General features: G+C 34.5%; 3 protein-coding genes across 4 annotated transcripts; 1 reads left to right on the forward strand and 2 right to left on the reverse strand.

Moving 5' to 3' along the window:
• The first annotated feature begins 279 nt into the window (after positions 1-279).
• LOC109172750 (importin-5-like) lies at positions 280-5,822 on the forward strand. Its single transcript, XM_019321997.1, has 19 exons — positions 280-1,580; positions 1,666-1,869; positions 2,127-2,231; positions 2,340-2,405; positions 2,523-2,681; positions 2,789-2,860; positions 2,938-3,053; positions 3,267-3,375; positions 3,451-3,520; positions 3,650-3,777; positions 3,883-3,939; positions 4,020-4,196; positions 4,301-4,384; positions 4,489-4,641; positions 4,742-4,808; positions 4,902-5,038; positions 5,191-5,282; positions 5,354-5,420; positions 5,515-5,822. Exons 1-19 carry the CDS (start codon positions 354-356, stop codon positions 5,668-5,670), a joined length of 3,246 nt encoding a protein of 1,081 aa, XP_019177542.1. The 5' UTR covers positions 280-353; the 3' UTR covers positions 5,671-5,822.
• Positions 5,823-6,051: 229 nt separating this feature from the next.
• LOC109172744 (WD repeat-containing protein 3) lies at positions 6,052-12,327 on the reverse strand. 2 transcript variants are annotated; one of them, XM_019321988.1, is made up of 13 exons: positions 12,111-12,320; positions 11,706-11,960; positions 10,997-11,212; positions 9,798-10,886; positions 9,396-9,518; positions 9,019-9,200; positions 8,684-8,915; positions 8,226-8,435; positions 7,848-7,976; positions 7,485-7,553; positions 6,826-6,948; positions 6,641-6,691; positions 6,052-6,551 (listed from the first exon to the last, which is right to left on the reverse strand). In XM_019321988.1, the coding sequence occupies exons 2-13, from the start codon at positions 11,943-11,945 to the stop codon at positions 6,384-6,386; spliced, it is 2,832 nt and encodes a 943-aa protein (XP_019177533.1). In that variant the 5' UTR covers positions 11,946-11,960; positions 12,111-12,320; the 3' UTR covers positions 6,052-6,383. The 2 variants fall into 2 exon arrangements, with proteins under 2 accessions (XP_019177533.1, XP_019177534.1); XM_019321989.1 differs by lacking the exons at positions 6,052-6,551; positions 6,641-6,691; positions 6,826-6,948; positions 7,485-7,553 and adding an exon at positions 7,666-7,783 and having other exon boundaries at positions 7,819-7,976; positions 12,111-12,327.
• Positions 12,328-13,756: 1,429 nt separating this feature from the next.
• Positions 13,757-15,687, reverse strand: LOC109172754. Its single transcript, XM_019322000.1, has 3 exons — positions 15,143-15,687; positions 14,517-14,754; positions 13,757-14,246 (listed from the first exon to the last, which is right to left on the reverse strand). Exons 1-3 carry the CDS (start codon positions 15,452-15,454, stop codon positions 14,110-14,112), a joined length of 687 nt encoding a protein of 228 aa, XP_019177545.1. The 5' UTR covers positions 15,455-15,687; the 3' UTR covers positions 13,757-14,109.
• Positions 15,688-21,799: the final 6,112 nt, after the last annotated feature.

A 21,799-nucleotide genomic window follows, 5' to 3' on the forward strand; every position in this document is an offset into this window, starting at 1 on the left:
TCCGATATATAGATGCTATCTCGGATTATAAGCAGACTTTGGTTGAATTGATGATTGTTTCAAAGCCTTCAACATATTCATTATATTAATGGATCGCCCGATTTGAGAGAGATGATTAGGGATTTTGATTTTTTGGGGGAAGTTAACTGTGAATTCAGGCACTCGGCTACTAAAAAATTCTGAGTCTATTGTTTTTTTTTGTTTTTTTTTTTTTTTAAATTTCTTGGCAGTTACAAACTTAAAATGGCCGTTGATGGGAGGGGATCCATATTTAACCTCCCGCCATAACCCACTTTCTTTCTTTCCTTCTGTGTGTCATCTCTCCATTGCTCCAAGAACCTCCACTCTTTCTCATGGAGTCTCCGTCTACTTCTGAACAGAATCCAATTCACTCCCAAATCAAAGAACTGTTGAACGAACATAACCGAGATGGTTTCTTCGACTTCGTCAATTATCTCTTCTCTGAGGACGAAGCCCTCCGCAACCCCGCCGACTCCCTCTACAACATCGTCATGAACGAGTATCCGAATGCTCTTTCTAACAAGCTCGCCTTAGCCATCAACAGCAGTCCTGATACCCAAACCAGATTTCGCTGCTCTACCCTCTTCTCCCGTAATCTTGCGGCTAAATCTCCCCTCATCCACCATATTCTCAACAAAAGATTCAAGACCTTCTTTATCCAGCTCCTCCAGGATGAGGAGGAATGGGAGATCCTCAAGATTCACTGCGCCTGTGTTTCAAGCATAGCTGCTCTGCTTTTACCCAAGCAAGATTGGCCCGAATTGGTGGTATTGATGTTCGAATGGTTATCTTCTCCAAACTCAACACTTACAAGATGGGCCTCTGTTGTTTTGCTCTACGAACTGATTCCAAAATGTCCTGATACTTTTAGTCCCTATGTCGAAACTATAAGTTTAGAGTTTAAGCGGTTACTGGATCAGGACGATAACAGAGCCAGAATCGCCACTGTTGGTGCCGCGGCGAAGTTTATTTTGCACTTAGCTACTCCTTCAAATCATAACCAGTATTATGGTCTGTTGACCAGAATGATCACGGTATTGGGGGATGATGTTTATGATCAAGATCTTGCGTGTAATGCCCTTGATGCAATGGCTATCTCGGCCAAAGCAAAACCAAGCTTCTTCGCACTTCATATTAAGTACTTGGCAGAGGCAATGCTTGTGATAGCGAGCGATACTAATTTGAACGAAAAGATGAGGATACTAGCAGTTAACTTCTTCATCACAGTGGCTGAGGGCGGAGATGAAAGTAACGCAATGATTCAGAATCTGCCCAGTAATCTAATTGAAGACTTGCTGACACAGTTGCTTCAAATGCTGATGTGCGTTGAGGATGACATTTCTTGGAGCGAAGCAGATGTTTATGATATGAATGCAGGCAAAACGGCTATGTCCTGTTGTGCTGAGGATGCTTTGAGCAGACTGGCGATAGTCCTGGGTGGAGATGTAGTTGTGCCCAATTCTCCTGATTCGCTCCCAGATTTCTTTGAAGATGATGATTGGAAAAAGCGCTATGCTGCAGCAGGGGCCCTTGGCTTAATTGCATCAGGTTGCTCAAAGGTAACGAAGTGACAATACCTCTTATTACTTAGATTCCCTTGTTAGTTAAGTTCATGGTTCATTATTGGTGTGCTTTTTAAATCAGATGTTAGTACAATACCTGGAAGAGTCATTGGAAAAAACAATGGCACTAGTTAGTGATCAGCACCCTCGCGTGCGCTGGGCAGCTATCTATGCAATTTCTGAATTCTCAAAGTACCTGAGTCCCTTTTTTCAAGAACAGTGTCATCAACAAGTTATTCCTGCTTTATCAGAAGTCATGGATGATTTTAGCAACCCCAGAGTGCAGGTAATTGTGATTTCCCTCTCACTAAATTTGTTGTTTTAAAGAATTAAGGTTCATGGGTTCTCTGTGTTGATTTGCAAATATAATAAGTTTTCAGGATGCATTTGTGTGTTTAGCTTCTAACACAGAAAATATGCTATTTCAGTCTTTGTGTTGATTTGCAAATATTAGCTTTCTTTTTCTTTACTTCCCCACTTTTTCCTATTAAATCCTGTGCAAGTAATAATTAATTTATATTGTTATCTTCCTTTTTTATTTAGACATATGCAGCAAGGGCAATGTCAAAATTCTGCCAGAATTGCTGTTCAAATATATTGAAACCATACCTGAAAGAAATGATTAGCAAATTGCTTATGTTCCTGCAGGTAAGTGGCATTCAATTGTTTATGCACATATATTGATTAGAGATGCAGCTTTTTAAGTTGTCATCCATTTGTAATTTGAATTGTTAAAACACATTTTTTCTCGCCCAGGCAGGAAAGACATTTTTGAAAGAAACAGCTTTGACTGAGTTAGCCTCGTTAGCTGATTCAACCAAGGTAACTTCCACAATTTATTTCAGGACTTAATTTGATCTCATCTTTCACAATTAAGGATTGTTGTGTCCTACTAAAACTTAGCTGGTAACTAGTATCATTGATTGTGTGAATATGCAGGATGATTTTCGACCATTCTATCCCATGGTTATGCCCTACCTAAAACTTATATTAATAACAGAAACTTCCAATTGCATGCTAGTTGCCAAAACCCTAGAGTGCATCACTTTGGTTGCAGTGGCTGTGGGAAAAAGTGTATTCTCTACTGATGTTGAAGAGGTGACTATATAATTATATATAAATTTGTGTTTCCTGTAAGCTAAATTAATCCTCTTGGTTATTCATGCTAATGAGATCCTATTGTCCCTAATGTTATGTCTTGCAAGATTGTTAACGTTCTTCTCTCAGAACATAACCGTGTTGATATGGATGATCAAGTGAAATGTTATTTGCTCCAAGTATGTTAATGCAATATTTTATTTGGTCTTGGTCTGCACTGAACCACCAGAGTCTTACATATGTACTATCTCCGCAGGCATGGGGGAGAATATGCGTATCTTTAGGGGAGGACTTCCGTCCTTACCTGAGTGCTTCTGTGCCTCTGTTGATTGAGTCTGCTAAACTGGAAGATCACCTAAAGAATAATTTTGGGTTGGAACTTTTTCTTAATGTTAAATTTAAATGTTTTACATGTGATGTGTGGAAAAGATGTCCTAGTTTAGATCATGGTGTGTAAGGTTTACTATTTGTCTGTATAAAAAATGTTGAAGTTGAGTTGAAATATGTTTTTCCAACTTCTTCATATGCTCTAATGGCTGGAAACTTTGCCTTTATTCTTTTGGTAATATACACATCTTCTGATAGGAATTTCAAGCAAAGAAGCATTATCTTGAAGGAGATGTTGTGGGCCTGTAATACGATACGCTGCTTTGCTATTCATATCAAAGGAGGACTGCATTTGTGGATTAAAAAGGTTGTCAATATTCTTAGCTATAGAATGGAATCTCAGAGAAACAAAAATAACCTGTGAATTTATTGACTAATGCAGGTTTTAAATGGTGTACTTCCACTTGTCAATTTTAAATTTGATGAAGAAGTTAGAGTAGCTGCAATATCAGGTAAGCTTTGGTGTTTCCTAATCACAGATTATGAGATTTATATAAGGTCTAAACCGTCTAATCATTCTGTGTTCAAACTCAGTAGTTATATAAGGTCTAATCATTCTATGTTTAAACACTGTATCGTAGTAATGCCATTGCTGTTGCGATCAGCTGCTACTGCTGTGGAAAACGAGCTTCCTATTCCAGGATTTTTAGATTCTCCGATCATTACTTTAGCTAAGATCATAATCCCAACTTTGGTTGAAGCCTTAGCGGTAAATTATCTCATGCTTGCTTCTGAAACTGAAATTTATTAATAGACATAAAACTGGTTTGTTCCTTTAAAGATGTCAAAGTGTACATGAAATTGCTTCTCATAGGCACCAACCATAAAAACTCAAGCGCAAGCATTGGTGGCATTGAAAGAAAGCATGCAGGTTCTTTCTCCTTCATTTTAAACAGTAATTAATGTTCTTGAAATACTAGTGCATCTTATATTTTTCGAATTCCTTTTCAGATTGCTAGTACTTGGGAACCTGATAAGAAAGAAATTCTTGACAGCATATTGATGGTTCTCTCAGCATGCTTCAACAGGAAAAAGGAAAGAGAAAATATGGCAAAGTATAGCTTAGACTTTAGGAAGCCTGAACTGGTCAAGGAGGAAATTCAGGAGGAGCAAAATGTTTGCAGAGAAGTAAGTGTTTTACTTCCTTTTGAGCTGAATAAAGTATTGATCTGCAATTGTTTTTTGGCCACTAGTATGAAATTTCTTTGTTTTTCATAAATATTTTGAAACAGGTTCGCATTTGCGTGCAAATTTTGTTAAAAAAGCCCGATGCTGAAAAGCTCTTCTCTACAATTCTTTATGTAAAACATATGTGGGTATGTCACATCCTTGCAATTCACTTAACTACTATCTTGATTTCCTTGCGAGTATCATATTCCTGTGAGAATTTGACTAATGTTTCTTAGTCACGTTTTTGCAGAAAAAGGATAGTACACCTGAAGAAAGAAAAATGGCCTTGAGCATTTTTAGTGACATTGCAGTGTATTGCAGAGAACAAGGTTTAAGGCTATATACAAAATTTATTCCATCACTGTTGGGAGCTTGCAATGATACAAATCCAGACATTCAACAGGTTTCTGTTTACACGCTTCTGTAGTTATCACACACCTCACAGGCTCACACACAATTAAAGGTTACGTTTCCACTTATGCTCAGATACTTTCCATCTGCAGATCGCTATCTGTGCAATTGCTATATATGCTGAGTTTGGTAGAGAAGCGTTTAAGCTGCATCTTCAAGGTAGCCCAAATAGTATGTGTGTTCATTTGTTTTGTTTATATGTTTTTCTGGTGTGAACTGGCAGCAAGCGATTCCATTCCAACTACTCTGCAGATGGACTCGCTAGTCTGGAAGCTATATTTCAGCCCCCTGGTGAAAGTAGCCTAGAACGCTCCATGACAAAAGAAGCTGCCGTTTCTGCTTATGGGAAACTCTGTTTCTTCCTTTGTGAAGAAATTAAGTCGTACCAGGTAAGCTAGCCATTACAAGATGTGGAAACTGGAAAAAGAAATTATTTAATATAATGAACTTTGGATGTTAGTCATCTAAGCTTAATATATTATATTGTGATTGATTCAAAATATAATCCTGAGCATTTCAGAGTTGTTGAATGCATATGCAGAATATAGACCTGTGGCTCTTCCATTTGCCATTGAAATGTAATTTCGGTGAAGCCAAAACTGCCCACAGACTGCTTTGTTCCATGGTTGACAAGTGAGTACACTTCCAGCAATTAGGAACACTGTACCACTTCAATTTTTGACTCATCCTGGTTTCACTTTCAGGCCAGAGACTATGGTTACTGGTCCCAATGATGAGTATGTTAGAAGAATAATTACAATTATGGCCGAGGTGAGAGGTCAAAATCTCACCAACCATTGCTTTCACTCTCTGATCTTCTCCATTATTAACATGGATGGATCATGTTTGTTATGGTTTTCCCTAGGTTCTGTGGGCTGGAGAACATATAGCCGAGGAAGAAACCAAGAGCAAGATGATTCAACAGTTGAAGATGTTCAGGCTCAAACTGGGAGACAAATTTGTAGCCATATGTAAAGCATTGCCTCCGGCTCTGCAGAACACATTGCGCACCTACTTGTAAATACAGCTCATCTCAGAACATGCATTTATGCTTTAGTAGAATTGAATACCCTACCCTGTCCCTGTACATGAATCAGACTTTCAAAACATGACCTATCTGTGTTCTGTTCTTTTTTTTTTTTTGAAAGAGTGTTCTGTTCTTATTGATGATTACATCTTTGAATATTCACATTATCATGATATATAATACAGGACACATATAATATACTACTAGTTATGATATGTACTTCATGATCTTTTGGCAATTCAAGCATGACAAAATACAGCAGATAGAGAAACATGATAAAGAGATTTGGAACCCAATATACAAATTACACTACTCAATCAGTTAATAGAAAAGGACATTTTAAAATAGGAAATATAAAGGAGTTGCTTTGGAATATATAGTAAAACAAACATTTTATAATCAATCTCAAACGAAAGGACATTTTAAAATAGGAAAGATTTAAGAGGCTCATGTTTTGACAACAAACCAACCTCATTTTCTTCAAAAATTAGGACAGGCATTCATAGAACTTGTCTTTTCCAGAATGCCCATCCAATATATAACTCAGATGGTGAAGGCTAATTCTCCACATTCATTTCAACCTTCTATTTACAACATTCAAACAAAACTAATAACTATGCTCGTGCCTCTAATCCACTAAAAGCTCGAATAGTCAAAATTGTTAAGAGTGCTGATTGCAGACATAGTTTCTCAATGCATGTCAGGATTCAGGACCAAACATGTCCTCCATCAGACTTCTTCTGCTTCTTCTTTTTCCTTTTCTCGTCCTTTAGTTCTGTCCTTGCTTCAATGCGTTTTGTGTTCCGAGAACGTATTTCCAATAGTTTAGTTTTTGCATCTTGGAAGAGTGCATCCGACTTTAAAGCCATCATTTGCTGAGTGAGATAAGGAACAAAAGAGTGTCAAGCTTCTTCCAGATTGATGTGAAAACAAAGGCACAATACCAATTTTTTTGATTGCTTACCTTGAGATGATCCATCGCTGCCAGATTGAAGCCAAGTGTATCTTTGCATTCCTGTACCAATTCAGACATTAACTCATTGAAGTGCATTTGTTTAACCCAAAGCAGATTCTCACTTTCACTTTAAAAACAATTGCATGGAGTGTATGGACTCAGAAAAACGGTGTAGAAAAAGATCCAATAGTTACCTTGACTCTTGCAGGGATTACTTCTTTTAGAAGGGTTAGTAGCGGTCTAGCAGAGACAGTTGAAACAAGCTGGTTATGATGCAGTTGTAACAACACGGTGGTCATCCGGCATACAAGCTCCACCTGCCAAGACATTGAAAGGAGAATATTGCCAAATGAAGGCAGGAGAAGGAAAAAGCAGAAATAGAGGAAAAGACACTATTATGGAATATGGACTTCATCCTGTTTCCCCAAGATCTTTAACCATAAATGCTATTATACTTGAGCATTTAGAACTAAATGGGTAATGAAGGCGATAAGGAGCTAATGAATGCATATATAATAATCACATAAAGACGACACTCCGATTATAAGATGCATAATAATGGGAGCAAAAGCTTAAACAACCGGTTTCACTGTAATACTAGAAATGACATGACATCCATGTGACAATGTCCGAATAATAGGTAGGTCCAATGTGGGGCAGAAAGTTATCTATGACTTAATAGTTGTTGAAATATAAAAACACTACCATAGACCTAGGTTGGCTTGCGTTTCTATATTTCAACAATAGTGAACAGAAATGGAGGTTTATTTTTTGCTATTCATGTAACAATCCATATAGAAGATTTTGCATGGGCCGGCCATGAAATGATGAAAATGTGAAATCACAAATGTACCTTATCAGGTATAGAGGCCCAATCCTTCAAGTAAGACAAAAGCTTCAGTGCATCAGAGAATGGCAGTGCCTGCAAAAATATAGTTCTTTTTTAGAAAGCCAAGTTTCACTTTTTTTTATGAAACTTTTTCCTTTAAGAAATTACAACTTATTGTTAAATAAGCAATCAGGGAGAAGGGGAGATAATGGCACCGCATTCACATATCTTGCCCAAGTGAAATTATGGATAACAATGAATAAACGACTATAGAGTTTTCCATTTTTAAAAGTTTTAACATGAGAGAACCCCCAAATAAATATGAATTCAAAAAAAATCAATTAGCAAATTGCAATTCAAAATATGATTATAACCTGACCCACTTACCAGTAAGGTTTGCTCCAAATCATTAGTGTGAACATTTGAAACTGCACGAAGAACATAAGAAGATGGAGATAGCCCAAGCATAAGGATATTTGGCTGGAAATCAACAATTCTGCCTTTTGATTTCTCCTCCTAAAAGTTGAGAAAGGAAAGGTGTAAGTTATAGACAGCCAAATACTAAAGCAATTAAGTGACAATTCCACACCTACTCACCACAGAAGGAGAAAAACAACAAAATTACTGATTTTTAAAGATTTATAAAAGGGGGATTGGTTTTTACTTGAGGGTGATTCAGATTTCTTTCAGAGTTTACAACGTCAAATCATAAGTCTCTACATGCAACAGAAATGGAAACTTCTGGTGACAAAGCACACCACTAACCTCATGTTCAACAATGCGCTTTGCTTCTACATCTGCCATGTCTAATGCTTCAATAATGGAGTCTGTTGCAGTGAGGGTTTCTTGAGTCCTCTTTCCTGCCAATGCCACAGCTCCCTCCTCTGGAAGCTCGTCCTTCGGTCCATATCTATTCTCTAATGCATTGTCAATGTCAGATTCAAACATCTCCTCCAACCTTTTCTCTTTCTCTTCCTGCAAATTTGAACACAAATATTCATCCCTTTTAGACAAATATTAGTTGGAATACAATCAATAATTTGCATATAATATATGTTTATCATATACATCAGAGTGATATGGGAGATTTCAATACCAAACCTTAGGTCTAAGAGGCTTCACCTCGGCCAATTATAGTCAAGGTCATTGGCAGATGCCATATTATATTGTTTCAATATACAGCAAATGACAAATGTAGAGTAACAGATAAGAATATGCAATACCTCAATGAAAAATGGTTCTTCAGTACGATCCCAGCGGCGTATGGAACGGTCATGGGAACCTGTTACAAAAAAATCCCCACGATTGCTAACTGCCAGACACCATATTTCAGCATGGTGACTTTCAAGTGTTAAAAGCAACTCAAATTTGTCAGCATCCCAGTATTTCACAACACGATCTTTACCCACACTAAACATATAGTGAGTATTGCGCACAAACTTCACACCCATGACACTGCAAAGAAAAGATATGTACTCGTCAACACTTATTTGCTCATACATATTTCAAGTTAGAAAAATAATTACAAATCAAAGAAATCTGTGATGTAGGCATGCACCTATCAGCATGAGCAAAGATGGACTTATGACAGTCCCCAAAATCCAAACCCCAAATCTTCAAATTTTTGTCAGCCGAGCCACTAACAAGTAAATCTCCATCAGAAGAAATATCCATACATAGCACAGGTAACTTGTGGCCATATAATGAAAGAAAAAATTTGAGAGAATCCATGAAGAACACCTGAAAATGTTTACAGTCACACATCAAGTGATCAAGTATTAGTTAGAGTTCAGAATGTAGTATGATCAAGAAGCATTGTAGTGCTTGTTCAGGAATAGGAGTTTCCTTTTAAAACAAATTCAGACAAAAAATGCATATCTTTGTTAAATTAGTTCCTTTTCAAAAATTAAAATTCGAAACTGAACTACATCCAACCTTGACTGTGCTATCCAAAAGTGCAGCAGCAATGTATTTACCATCAGGGCTCACAGAAACAACAAGAACATCATCATTCATTTTCAAATTCCTCACAGGAGAGGCAGTAATATGCTTAGACTCCTGAAAATAAAACACCCGCATTAGGTTTAGATTGCACAGAAGTTTCTTTTCTTTAGTAGTGTATTTAGAACTGGAATAGAGTTTATATAGCAAAACTACTATGAAGTGGAGGGCAGCTATTTTTTGGGGAAGCAGGGGCAGTTATGAGGAACACTATAAAATTCCATTAACACTTCCTGCTATACTGTTTTTGCTACTCTCTTATCTTTTCTATTTTAATTTTGTTTGCATGCACATCTATATAACAAAGCAAAGATTATGTATGACAATGTAACACACCTGACCAGGCTTTTGTGTAGTCTGCAACTCCCAGAATTTAATGTCATGGTCGGCACTACCAGTAACAAAACCAGTTCCATCTGAAGTTGCAGCAATAGATTGAACTGAACCACCATGAGCTTCCACCACATCAATACAAGTACCACTCCTAACATCAATAATTTCTAAAGTTCCACCTTTTGTACCTACAACTGCATATTTGTTGCCAGGAAGAAATAGACCACATAATCCATATCCCGATTCAATGGTACGGAGGCATGAACCAGTACTAGGGTTCCATATTTTAATTTCACTATGACTTGTTGACATTAAAAGAGTGTTATCAGAACTAAGAGTGACACTTCTCACATCAGAACGATGCCCTTGGAGCTCAATACTACTAGTTTTGGTTGCTGTGTCACTTTCAATTGCATAAAATTCTAACGAATTATTGTTCAAAGACAATGCCAAAGTAGCCAGTGACCCCTTAGAAGCAACTGGGCAAAAGGAAATTGAGCATATTTTCTTTCCAGCTCGCAGAGTCTGTAGAAGCTTAAAAACATCAAGGACAGTAATAACAGGAGCCTTGCCTTCTTCCTGAATTCCAACATTTGCATCTCCATTTTCATCTGGTGCGACCCCCCCTTTTAATATTTTTTTCTCCTTTCTATTGATTCTTCTTTTCGCTTTGCGCTTAGATTCAGATTCATCCAGCACACGAAATATCTCTACAGTCTTTCCAGCATGTTGACAAGCCAGTAGATTTCCTTGCTTGTTGAACCTTACAGTAGCAACCCTGTCCTTGCTCTGTCGTTGAATTTCACCAAATGGCTGCAGGAATTCCCATTTGCTTTGAGTCGTAGAAGTGTCAGCTACAGGATTATCAGCAGCAGCATCATGCTTAATTGTATAAAATCGTAGCTCTGGATCTGCAGACCCAGTAACCAGATATTTTTCTTCAGGGTCAACATCTATAGACCAAATCTCAGTATGATGGCCACTAATAATCTGCATGCAGTGCTGAGTGTCAAGGTCCCATACTCTCAAAAACTTGTCCTTAGAAGAACTGACCAATTTTTTCCCAGAATCCAAGAAAAGAACATCTGTGACCTGTATTACAAAGGGAAATAGAAAGGAGAATTTCAACAATCACAAGTTGCATATGATGAAAGAGAAAACAAATAAATTGCACCATCTTTATCAAATGTTGGCACATGAACCTGGTCACGATGTCCACGAAGTCGAAATAACCCAGCCTCACCGACTACATCCCATAAGATTACATCATTATCTTTGCTCCCTGATGCAAGAAGAGATCCAATTTTATTGTAGCGAAGAGCAGTTACAGCTCCTTTATGCCCATTTAAGCTGGTTTCACAAGCTCCTTTATCACAATCCCATATTCTTATACTCCCATCGGCATAACCACTCGCAATCTGCAACAATCATCATTATCACTACCAAACCATAAAAAAAAGCTTCAAATTTTAGAATGTTTCTATTTATTACAGAGCACAGGGTAGAGAAAGAAAGCATGATATAGAACATTGTTGCCATGAAATCTAAAGCTTGCTCCTTTGAATAGTTAATTGAATAACTAGAAATGAAAAGCCAAACAAATTAAAAATTTCTTCACTTTCAAAGTACATATGTGGCCTAGAGAATAGTAAACCAAACACTATAACCAACAAAAACTCTCCAAGCCTATGACAACAGAATACATACTATATACTCCGTATATATGTTTAGTTACTACTTTTGTTTCCAAAAAATAATAGAACTAGATGTCTAGACATACTAAAGTCCAACTATCATCAAAGTCTATAAAGCTACAAACTTTATAACAGTTACTATACAACATAATTAAGCAGTAAGATTGACAAGTGAAATTGAAAAAGATACTGAAGCTGCAAAAGATGTAAGACTAACAAAAGTTGAAGGTGATGCTGCAATGGAGGTAACGGCAAGGGATGGCCCTTTCGAAGAGGACGAAGGCGAAGGAGCTAAGGATTTGGTGCAGATGCCTTGCCGCGTGTGCCAAACACCAACCTTCTCCAGTGCTGCCGCTAGAAGGTGTTTTCCGGAGCTTTCATAGGTGATATTTGACTCAATGGATGCTATCACCCCAAATGTCTCTGCAGGCTCGTATCGGAGGTATGCCTTCACCATTGGTCACAGCAGCCACTAATGCAGAAATCAAATAGTAAACAGAATAAGAAAGCATTGATTTTTATAGGATGTTCAGTAACAACATTTAACAAAGATTCACATTGCAATCCTCATACAGAAATTTCAAAATTTTAAAAAATAAAAATCAACAGAATGAAAAATCACCGCCAACAGAGTCAAAAGGCAGGATCAGAATCCACTGAAAAACCGAAAATTCACAAAGTATTAAGCTACGTTCTGTTAAGTGACTAAGGCGGTGCCCGCTGTGCGATTTTCGGGTTTGGGCTGCGCCTCTAAGGATATAGTAGGGGAGAAGGCAATCAGGAATTACGATTTTAGGGTTTAAGGGTTTCTTTTCTGGGGGTTTGAAATTAGGATGTTAAGGACTTAGGGTTTCATTTTAGTCTATTTTTAAAATTTTTATCATAAATTGGTAACTATGTGTGTATATATATAACTCAAATAGCTCCAACTTTTATTAGTACGATTTTACGACAGAATGTTTGTGACCCTAGTTAATCAAAAGCTTAAAATTTAATATATTGTGATTACTAAATTATTTGTCTGATAAATTTAGCTAGATTGATTTCAACTTTCAAGTATCTTGAATTGACCATTATAATATTTGAAATTTGAAATTATTAAAGCAAATTTTGAGTTTAAAAAAGTAAATAAGTTTTTTTGTTTTTGAAGAACCTCAAACAAAGAGGTCTAACTCTACGGCAAATTATATCGTGCACCGATTATACACCGCGCATCAAAATGACGTCGTTTTGTTTATTGAAAAGAAACGGCATATGTTTTTCACCGTTCCGTACCGTTCTGCAAAAAGTAACTTTGTTATTCAGTTTCATTTTGTATACATTGCAGTTTCGGTTCAACATAACTACAGTTTCATTTCAATATAACTACAATTTCATTCGATATTTATAGACTCAAATATGTAAAAATGTTATTTAATTTAATTTTATATACACTATAGTTTTATTAAAACACAACTACATGATCATTTGATATAATTACAGTTTCATTGTACAATATACACTCAAATATGTGAAATGTTATTCAATTTCATTTTAATACACTGCAGTTTCATTTCACCACAACTATAATATCATTTTGATATAACTGCAGTTTCATTTGATAATATAAAAATAATACGTGAGGCAATGTCGGTTTAGATATATTGTAGTGTCAATTGGTAATTAACATATACAAACTGCGCACTCCGTTAAAACTAACGGCGCCGTTTTGACCACGGTGCACATGCACCACGGTCCACGATATAACGAAGTGAGTTGGAAAATGAAGGTGAAAATGATTGGAAAAAGTTTTTATCCCACATTGGTTTGAGAGGTGAATTTTCAATTAAGGACTTTTAAGTCTACGAGTGGCTACGTGTTCACGTTAGCCAGTGCAACCGTTTCATGGAAATCCCTGTTTTGAAACAAACTGTGATAGTCAGATCCACGATAAAATATGAGTGACAGCCTTAGACAAGTTTTTGTGAAGGTGCTAAATGACTGTCATTTTCTTGATGATATTCCTAGTTGGGAAAAAACATGTACCTCCAATTTATGTGCGTTGTAATAGTCAAGCCGCAATTAAAAATGCACAAAGTAAATGGAGTCTAGACATATACTTTATAAACATAATACCATTAAACAACTTCTTACAGCGGGTAAAGAGTAGAATCCAAATTTAATTCTGGCCAATAAACACAACTAGACCTCACTCATAATTTCAGACTATTAAATCACCCATAAATTTCAACCTCAAAATCAAGCACCCTCGACCTTTTAGGGAGGGGCAAAAAAAAAAACACTTTTATAAACTCCAGAGTCCAGAGCCATCAAATAAGGCAATTTCACCATTGACAGTCTGATCTTTATGTCATTGTATACCTGATGGCCACTTACAGACCTGAAAATTTAGCATGATAAAACTCCACTAGCAAGCTTTATACATCACAGTATCACACACAACCCGAGCATTCACACCTAATCTAGGCTACTCCCAAATACATATACACATCGAAAATAATCTCAAGTCTAGCTATGCATATACTTTATTAACGAGCACTCAGGTGTATACACAAATGTGATAGAGGAAGCCCGTGACAGTAACTTATGTATTCACCCTGCTGTTGGATTATTTGTTTCATTCATTCATTATTGTGGCCTGCATCTCGAGCAGACGAATAAGCTGAAAGTGCTGATCCGGTCATGTTCATCATATGTTTTGCAAGAGAGAAGCTCTTTGACATTGCCAGCCACACAGTAAAGAAGAATCCAATCCAACCTGGACCGCAAAGTTTTAAAAAAAAAAATTGAAAAAAAAAAAAAAATCAGTCATCATACACATACAATGGTGTTATAACTCTAACAGGCTAACAAATACACACTCAGAAATTTAGAATATCAAAAACCAGATAGAGCCATAAACATAAACATCAGAATAAAGGGGTCAAAAAAAGCTTGTAATTGAAGAGGAAGACATTAGATATATGTAGTGCTAATTTCCAAAAACACAATGTAGAAGAAAAAAGGTAATGAAGACTTGAAATCATACCTGTAGCTATGAAGGCTGCAAGTATTGCTGAAATTGTTGTAGTTGAAATGACAAATACTGCTAATGCTAATGCCCCAACGTAAATGCCTGTTAAACAGGCAAAGAAAATAGCCAAGAATCCCCCTGCTGCTGCTAAAGACATGAGAAGAGAGACCACAATAGCATTGATAGTTGCCAGGACAAAGAAAACCATAAAAAGTAGCAATCCTGTCACGGCAAGAAGAGCAATAGTCCCAACCTGCAAAGTAGAGTATTGAGATAACCTTATTTTGGGTTACAGGACAATTGAACCCCCTCCCCCTTCCATCATTTTGAGCCACACTCTAAAGTTTACACAAAATTACAGAGAAACTATTCATCATAATGGAATTCTCAGAATCCACCTGAAAGTAGTGCATAGTTCAAATTAAAAAAATTTCTATAGCGCATCATAGTTCAGATACAGGTTCACACACAAGATTAATAATTAGTAGGTGATTAAACTCCAATTTGACCAGATAAAAATCAGCAACACCCAATTAACACATAGTGCAATATAAAAAATCTTCCTTTATTTGGAAACAACAGCAAAAAGCTAATAAGATCAAACCAATAAAAGTTGAAGGAGGAATCCCAGATGAACTCACAGAAGCAACGAGAAGGGCACGAAATGGGCTGCCTTGGCGAGTCCAGGCGTAAATATTGCGAGCAGTATTTTGAGAAGCTTCAGGAAGCAACGGGATGTTTTCGGAGAGGGAGACCTTGAGCCGGTGCAGAAGCGGGCCGGGTGTATCCGGATCCGAGAAGAAAACCGCCCCAGCAATACGATTCAGAAGAAGGCGAAGCGTGATCTCGGGTGCAGGAGGGGTCTGTTTAGGTTTTCTAAAATCGGAGTCTTCACCGTCACCGATCGCCTCCGGCTCAACGTAGACGCCGTTAGAATTGTCGGTCTCCGCCATTTGATCCACTCAACAATGGAAGATTAACAATGATGTGGAATCTTGAAAATACTGGGAATTGCTAAGCAAATCAGGCTTTTGTGATTTGTGAAAGTGACGTGAGAGGCATCGGAGGCACGTGGACGCAGCTGAGAAGGTGGACGCATTGGCTTCAAGTCAGCATTGTATTAAATACGGAATAGCTTCTTCTTTCAGATTCCGTCCCAATCACCATTTCACCGCTGAGAAAAAGCGAAAAAGAGTCAAATCGTATATCCAGAACCAGTCGCAAGATGAACACGGTTCAGTTCAAATCCAACGGATTACAGTGCAAATCGGACCGGAGTCCGAACCGGCCCAATTTGCAAACTCAACAATATTATACGAATGAAAACTTGCATGTTTCGTCCTTAAATTATATAACAATAACAATTGTATAACTCATCTTTTTATTAACAAAATATTAGGACGAAATTTATAATTTTAATATAGTTTAGGATTTTAGGGACGAAAAATAAGTATGAGTATGACCAACACATAGGGATAAATTTTATAATTATTGAATAATTTAGAAACGAAAAATGTAATTTTTTCTTCAAAGAAATATGGAGTAACTATTTTTCCGCGCTATGAAAAATTTAGATTGATTTATCACATTCTGATCTTTTGTGGTCACCAGACGGATTACACATAGAATACACATTTGGATAACGACTAATGACTTTTTATAAATAAAAAGCATTAAAATAAATAATAGTTAATAATCAAAATTGTCCATTGACTACAGCGAAATTGAATTTGATCATCGACTACTCTAATTAAAATTTTAACTATGAAAATCATATTCACTTTTTCTCTGTTATTATTACCATGAAGTCTCTGTGTATTCTTGAGTCAAAACTTATACACTCTATACCTTTATTCTTGAGCTAGCTTTGACGATAATGACAGGAGAAAAAAAAAAAAACTTAAGAAAAAAGTCATTTAGCTTGGTGCTTAATAAAGTTAAAAGTTAAAACATCCAATAAAGAAAATAAGTTGGAGTGGATAAAAGTTTAGAGAATAAGTCATTTATATAATGAGTACAATTGCATATTAATTTCACAATTGAAACTCAAGTTATAGTCAAATTAAGTTAACTTTGTGGTAAATTTTAGGTTTTGATTTCACTGCACTAACACATCATTTTTTTTTTCTTCTCTATTTGCTTAAGTAGAAGAGTTTTGTCATCTATTTTAGCACACTATAAGTGGCTTACGTTGTAAGTGGAGACTGACTCGCTCAAGGTGGTTCAAAGCTTGAAACAAGATAACGGGGAGTCATCTTTTCATTTGATTATTAATGATATTAAAAATTTATTAAGTAATTTGTCTCATGTGTTTTTTTATCTTTTGCTAAACGATCAATGAATTGGACAATTCATATTATTGCTAAATAGTTCGTTTCTATGTTGGATGGTTCGGAGTGATTTTCTAATTCCCATTCCTTTATTTGTAACATCTTGTCTTCAGAATGAATGAATATATTGTGTTGGTTCGGAGTGATTTTCTAATTCTCATTCCTTTATTTGTGACATCTAGTCTTCAGAATAATATGAATATATATATATATATATATATATATATATATATATTGTATTGGTTTCAAAAAAAAAAAAAAAAAGAAGTGATTTACTATTTTTTGAATGTTACTGACTCTATTGCATTATTATAAGTTTATAACGTTTCCACTGAGGTTTAATCGCATGACCTCTCACATGTAAGAGATCACTACATGTTATCTAAGCATAAGAAACTTGACAAACTTATTGGCCGAGGCTTACTTAGTTACGTTAGCCTCCAAATACGATGAGATACAAGTCCCAAGTTAAGGGAACACAACGTTTGTTGGTCCATCAATTATTTGTAATTGTTCATTTTGAACATATCTTCAAATTTGTAAGATTATGCTATTTTTGTTCAATATATAACGGCATATTTAATTGGAAGGAAAAAATTATAATATTGTAGAAAAAAATAAAATAGGAATAAAGTAAAAATTTAAATTATATTGTTTGATAGACATAAATAGAATTATTGTGAATTGAAAAGAAAAATGTGAATAAATACTAAAATGTACGTGTGTAGTACTCTATATGTTTCATTTTGCATGTCATGTTTACTATTCATTGGTCAAACAAACTCTTTATTCATTGTTTATTTTCTATAGTAATTTTTAATTATTTTAAAATTGATTTTTTTTATTTAATATTACTTTTAATGTAGTTTCTAAATATATACATTTTATATATTAATACTGAACTTAATATTATAAAAAATTGAATTAAAAATAACTTCAATCAAACTTCGTTATTCGAACTAGACAAACAAAATGAGGCGGATGGAGTAATAATAATAAATGCAAATTTGTCATTTGTTGTTCCAAATGGAGACCTTCGGAATTACAAAATTGCAATTCATAGGGTGTCCAACCCCCCCCCCCCCCCCCCCCCTCAACCCGGAATTGGAATTCAATATAATAGCAAATGACAAATTTGCCATTATTATTATTATTATTATACAAGGACATTTTAGTTTTTATTCACTATTTCCTTTCATTTCCCATTAATTATATATATTCCTATCTACCAAACAATGGAATTTAGATTTTTACTTTATTACCATCTTATCCCCCCCCCCCCCCTCCCGTTTCCAACTTCCAATTAACCAAACATAAGTGAAAATGTAAGGGCTATTTTGTTTAAATTTAAGTTGTGTTTGGTTGGAGACTTTTATATTTTACTATCATATTTGATACACATTATCATATTATTTTGTTTGTCTACTTTTATCATCCTACTATTAAATTTAAACAATTTTAGTATTTTTAAAATTCAATACCATCGCATTCCCTACTTTTGAACAATGAAATAAAAAATAAGTAAGAAAAATAAATAAATAAAAAGGCCAATGCCCATGCATCAAATATGAAACTTTATTACACACACACAAATTCTGATTTATATGAGAACCACTCACCATGTGAGAACATATAGTCTAATCCGAGTTGTCCATTATGCAAGATCCGATGACCAAGATTTAATATTTTTTTAATCAATTTTTCTTAATTTAAGTGGCGGGGTGTGGGTGTAATTTTGTTCAGTGTTTTCTTCCATAGAGTTTCCAAATACATTATGCTTCTCGATTTTAGGCCATTTTAAAGGATTTTTTGGTCGCTTTCTTTCATTATTCTTTTAGTATTTTTTTTCTGGCCCCGGTAATAAAATGACTTGGGATTGTCAAAATATTCACGAGATCAAAATAAAATGACTTATTAATTGACAAAAATAGGCCAAACCTGCTGTTAGTGTTACTTAACAAATTGAGTGCAATTCTGTCCAAAACGAAAAAAAAATAAATAAAAGATATTATATGCAACCTTTTATAATAATGTACTTTTTTTTTTTTTTTTTTGGAAAAGAAGAGTAAACATAAACTAATTGAATAAAAAATATAAACAATTAATCGAAATTAATTAAGTTTGTTAATAAAATAAAATATAAAAATACCCAACCAGAAGGCTTTTAGCGGAAACTTGCCACAAACCCAAAAGAGAGAAACAACTCATATTTTGTACCCAAATTTGTATTAATTTATTGTATATATGCTATACTAGACGAGTTTGTGGATTAAACTTTTTTTTTTTTAAATAGTTGATTTCCTTTGTGATTTTATTTGGGCTTGATTTTATTTGTGCTATAAGAGTTTTTCTAAATTAATTTATGGGCCAAAGTTGTTCTTGATCTCTTTCTCTGATCTGATGGCCTTCATTCATTTCCCAAACTTTTATAAAGGTCTCATTCTGGATTTCTTCTTCCTTCCTTCCCCATGAGCAAAACTTTTTTGTTTCAGATGCTGTCGAATGACTGAAACCCAATCCTGACACTAATGTTAAAAAACAGTCTTTTCAAAAAGCTAGCAATGTTGGGCATTGGCAAGTTTCGAGTCTTAGATGCTCATTCTAGTACAAATTAATGTGTGCGTGCATGCATGCATGATGCAATTGGATACTATAATATATATCCATATATAAAATGATTCATTCCATGCAAATGCTACCTAATATGCTTGGAAAAACCTTCAAAGTATATCATGAAACGCAGGATATCAGACTATATATATATATATATATATATATATATATATATATCTAATTCTAGCTAATAAGACTATGTCTATGTTCTTTAGCTTGTCCAATATAATATAACGGAAGCAACCCTTTAGTGCCATTTTGGTCTAGTAACTTTTTATCGTTGCAATATACCTTAATATTGTTGAAAATTAAAATTAAAGGTAGAAATTGTTAAGCCTATGTGTGGCTAGTAATGTAAAATAGTTCTGATCTGTTGAGTAGTTGTTGTAACTTCCTTCTATTTACTCTCCTCTATGTATTATAACTCATGCTTTACATCAATAAAGGTACAAGTTTCTTTCCTCACAGAAATGCAGGACGATAGATTATGCCTACTTATGAACATTACATACCCATATATCCTTGTACATAAGTAAGATTATGATTCATTACTATCACCACTTGCATGTTTCTTTTACAATCAAGTTTATTTTCTTGATCTGCTTAAATTAATACAAATTAAAGCTTTTGCACCTTACTTTTACTTGTATACATTGAACAATATTGTCCTTTTCATGCCTGTATAGTAATAGCCCAAACTTCTCTTGAGAAAAGCTGCATATATGTGTTCAACAATGAACAGTCATGAACCAAGTTTAGTTTTTTTTGCCTTTCCAAAATGATCTGCTGAAAATGCCATAAAGCTAGGTTCTAACTGTTCAATTAAAGAGCAGTGAGCCAACTGCACCAACTTCTATTACGTTAAACCGAGTGTTTTAATAGTAAGTCGGTTCTTTATTAGTGTTTTTTTTTTTTTGGTTTTATGGGTGTGTTAGAAAAGAATGGAGTTTGTATATAGGGTGATATTGGAGTATGAAGAAGCAATTAATTTTTTTTTTCCTCAAAAAAAGAAGCAATTAAAATTTTGGCATTATATTTTGAGTTGTCAATAATCCATGTGGAAAGCTGTTTGAAATTTGTCTTGAATCAATTTACTATGAGTAGTATAGTCAATGAAATGTGTAAGATCCATGCGGCCATGCCTCCATTTATGGCTTTGTCAAAGAGAAGCACTTTTTACATATGCTCAGGCATGGCAGCCTTCTCTTTGTAGGTCAATTTTTTTTTTTTAATTAAATTTTTGCAGCCTTTTTGGCTATTATAGTAATTTACTCTCTCTCTCTCTTTTAATACTTTTTTTTTTAGTTATTTTAAAAAAAATACTATAGGAGCTAAAAGTATAGTAGTGAGAAAAACAGTGTTTTTCCCCCTTTCTTTCACCTTGTTTTTTTAAGGGATATGTGATCAATTTTACCCTACAATTTATCTCCTAATTGTTGTATAGATTTTGATGATGTAAAATTTTTTAAAAAAAATTGGCATATAACAACTAATTAAAAATTATTTAATCAATTTAAAAACATATTAACAATATTGAAGTGGTTATTCACGACGGACACTCGCTCTATAATGGATAGGTACTAGAAGTTAAAATTTTTAACTCGTGATATTAAATCTAAACTACTAATATATAATTATTATTTTTACAATATTTTGTTATAATTATTTTAATAAATAAATAAATACAAAATGTAATAATTGAAATTTGAAATTCAGTCACTAGATTAAATGAGTAAGGACAAATTATGGTGAAATGACTAGAGATTTCACGATGAGTATTCAAATATTAGAAAAACAAAAACTATTAAGTCTTCATTAAGAGGACTGACGAAGACATTCATTCTCTACCATGCTGAGGTTGGGACTTGGGAGAATTTAATTGTGAAACGTACACAGTACACTTGCTCTGTCCTTTTATTATATTAAATCTAATATAATAATAAAATTAGTGTGTGAAAATTAAAATTTATAAACAGAATTTATATAATAACATATATTTTCAAATGAACATGAAGTAATTAAAATTATACTTCAGCGTTATTATAATTAAACTAATGTGTTTAAAAAAGGAAACTAAAAATAAATAATAATATATATTATCAAATAAAAATGTAGTATAATTAAAATAATATTTTAGTGTTATTATAACAAAATTATAGTGCATGAAAAACGAAACTAAAAAATAAAATAATACTATGATCAAATGAAACTGAGATATAATTAAAATACTAAATAATATCATTTTACTTTATGATTTATGCTACACAGATTATGGTCCACAATAAAAATGGCCTTAGTTGTAACATTGAGACTTAATTAGTTGGATAACTTTTAAATATATAAAATTTTAATGTT

This window comes from Ipomoea nil, unplaced genomic scaffold (genome assembly GCF_001879475.1).
Source record: "Ipomoea nil cultivar Tokyo-kokei standard unplaced genomic scaffold, Asagao_1.1 scaffold0418, whole genome shotgun sequence".
NCBI classification, from domain to species: domain Eukaryota; kingdom Viridiplantae; phylum Streptophyta; class Magnoliopsida; order Solanales; family Convolvulaceae; genus Ipomoea; species Ipomoea nil.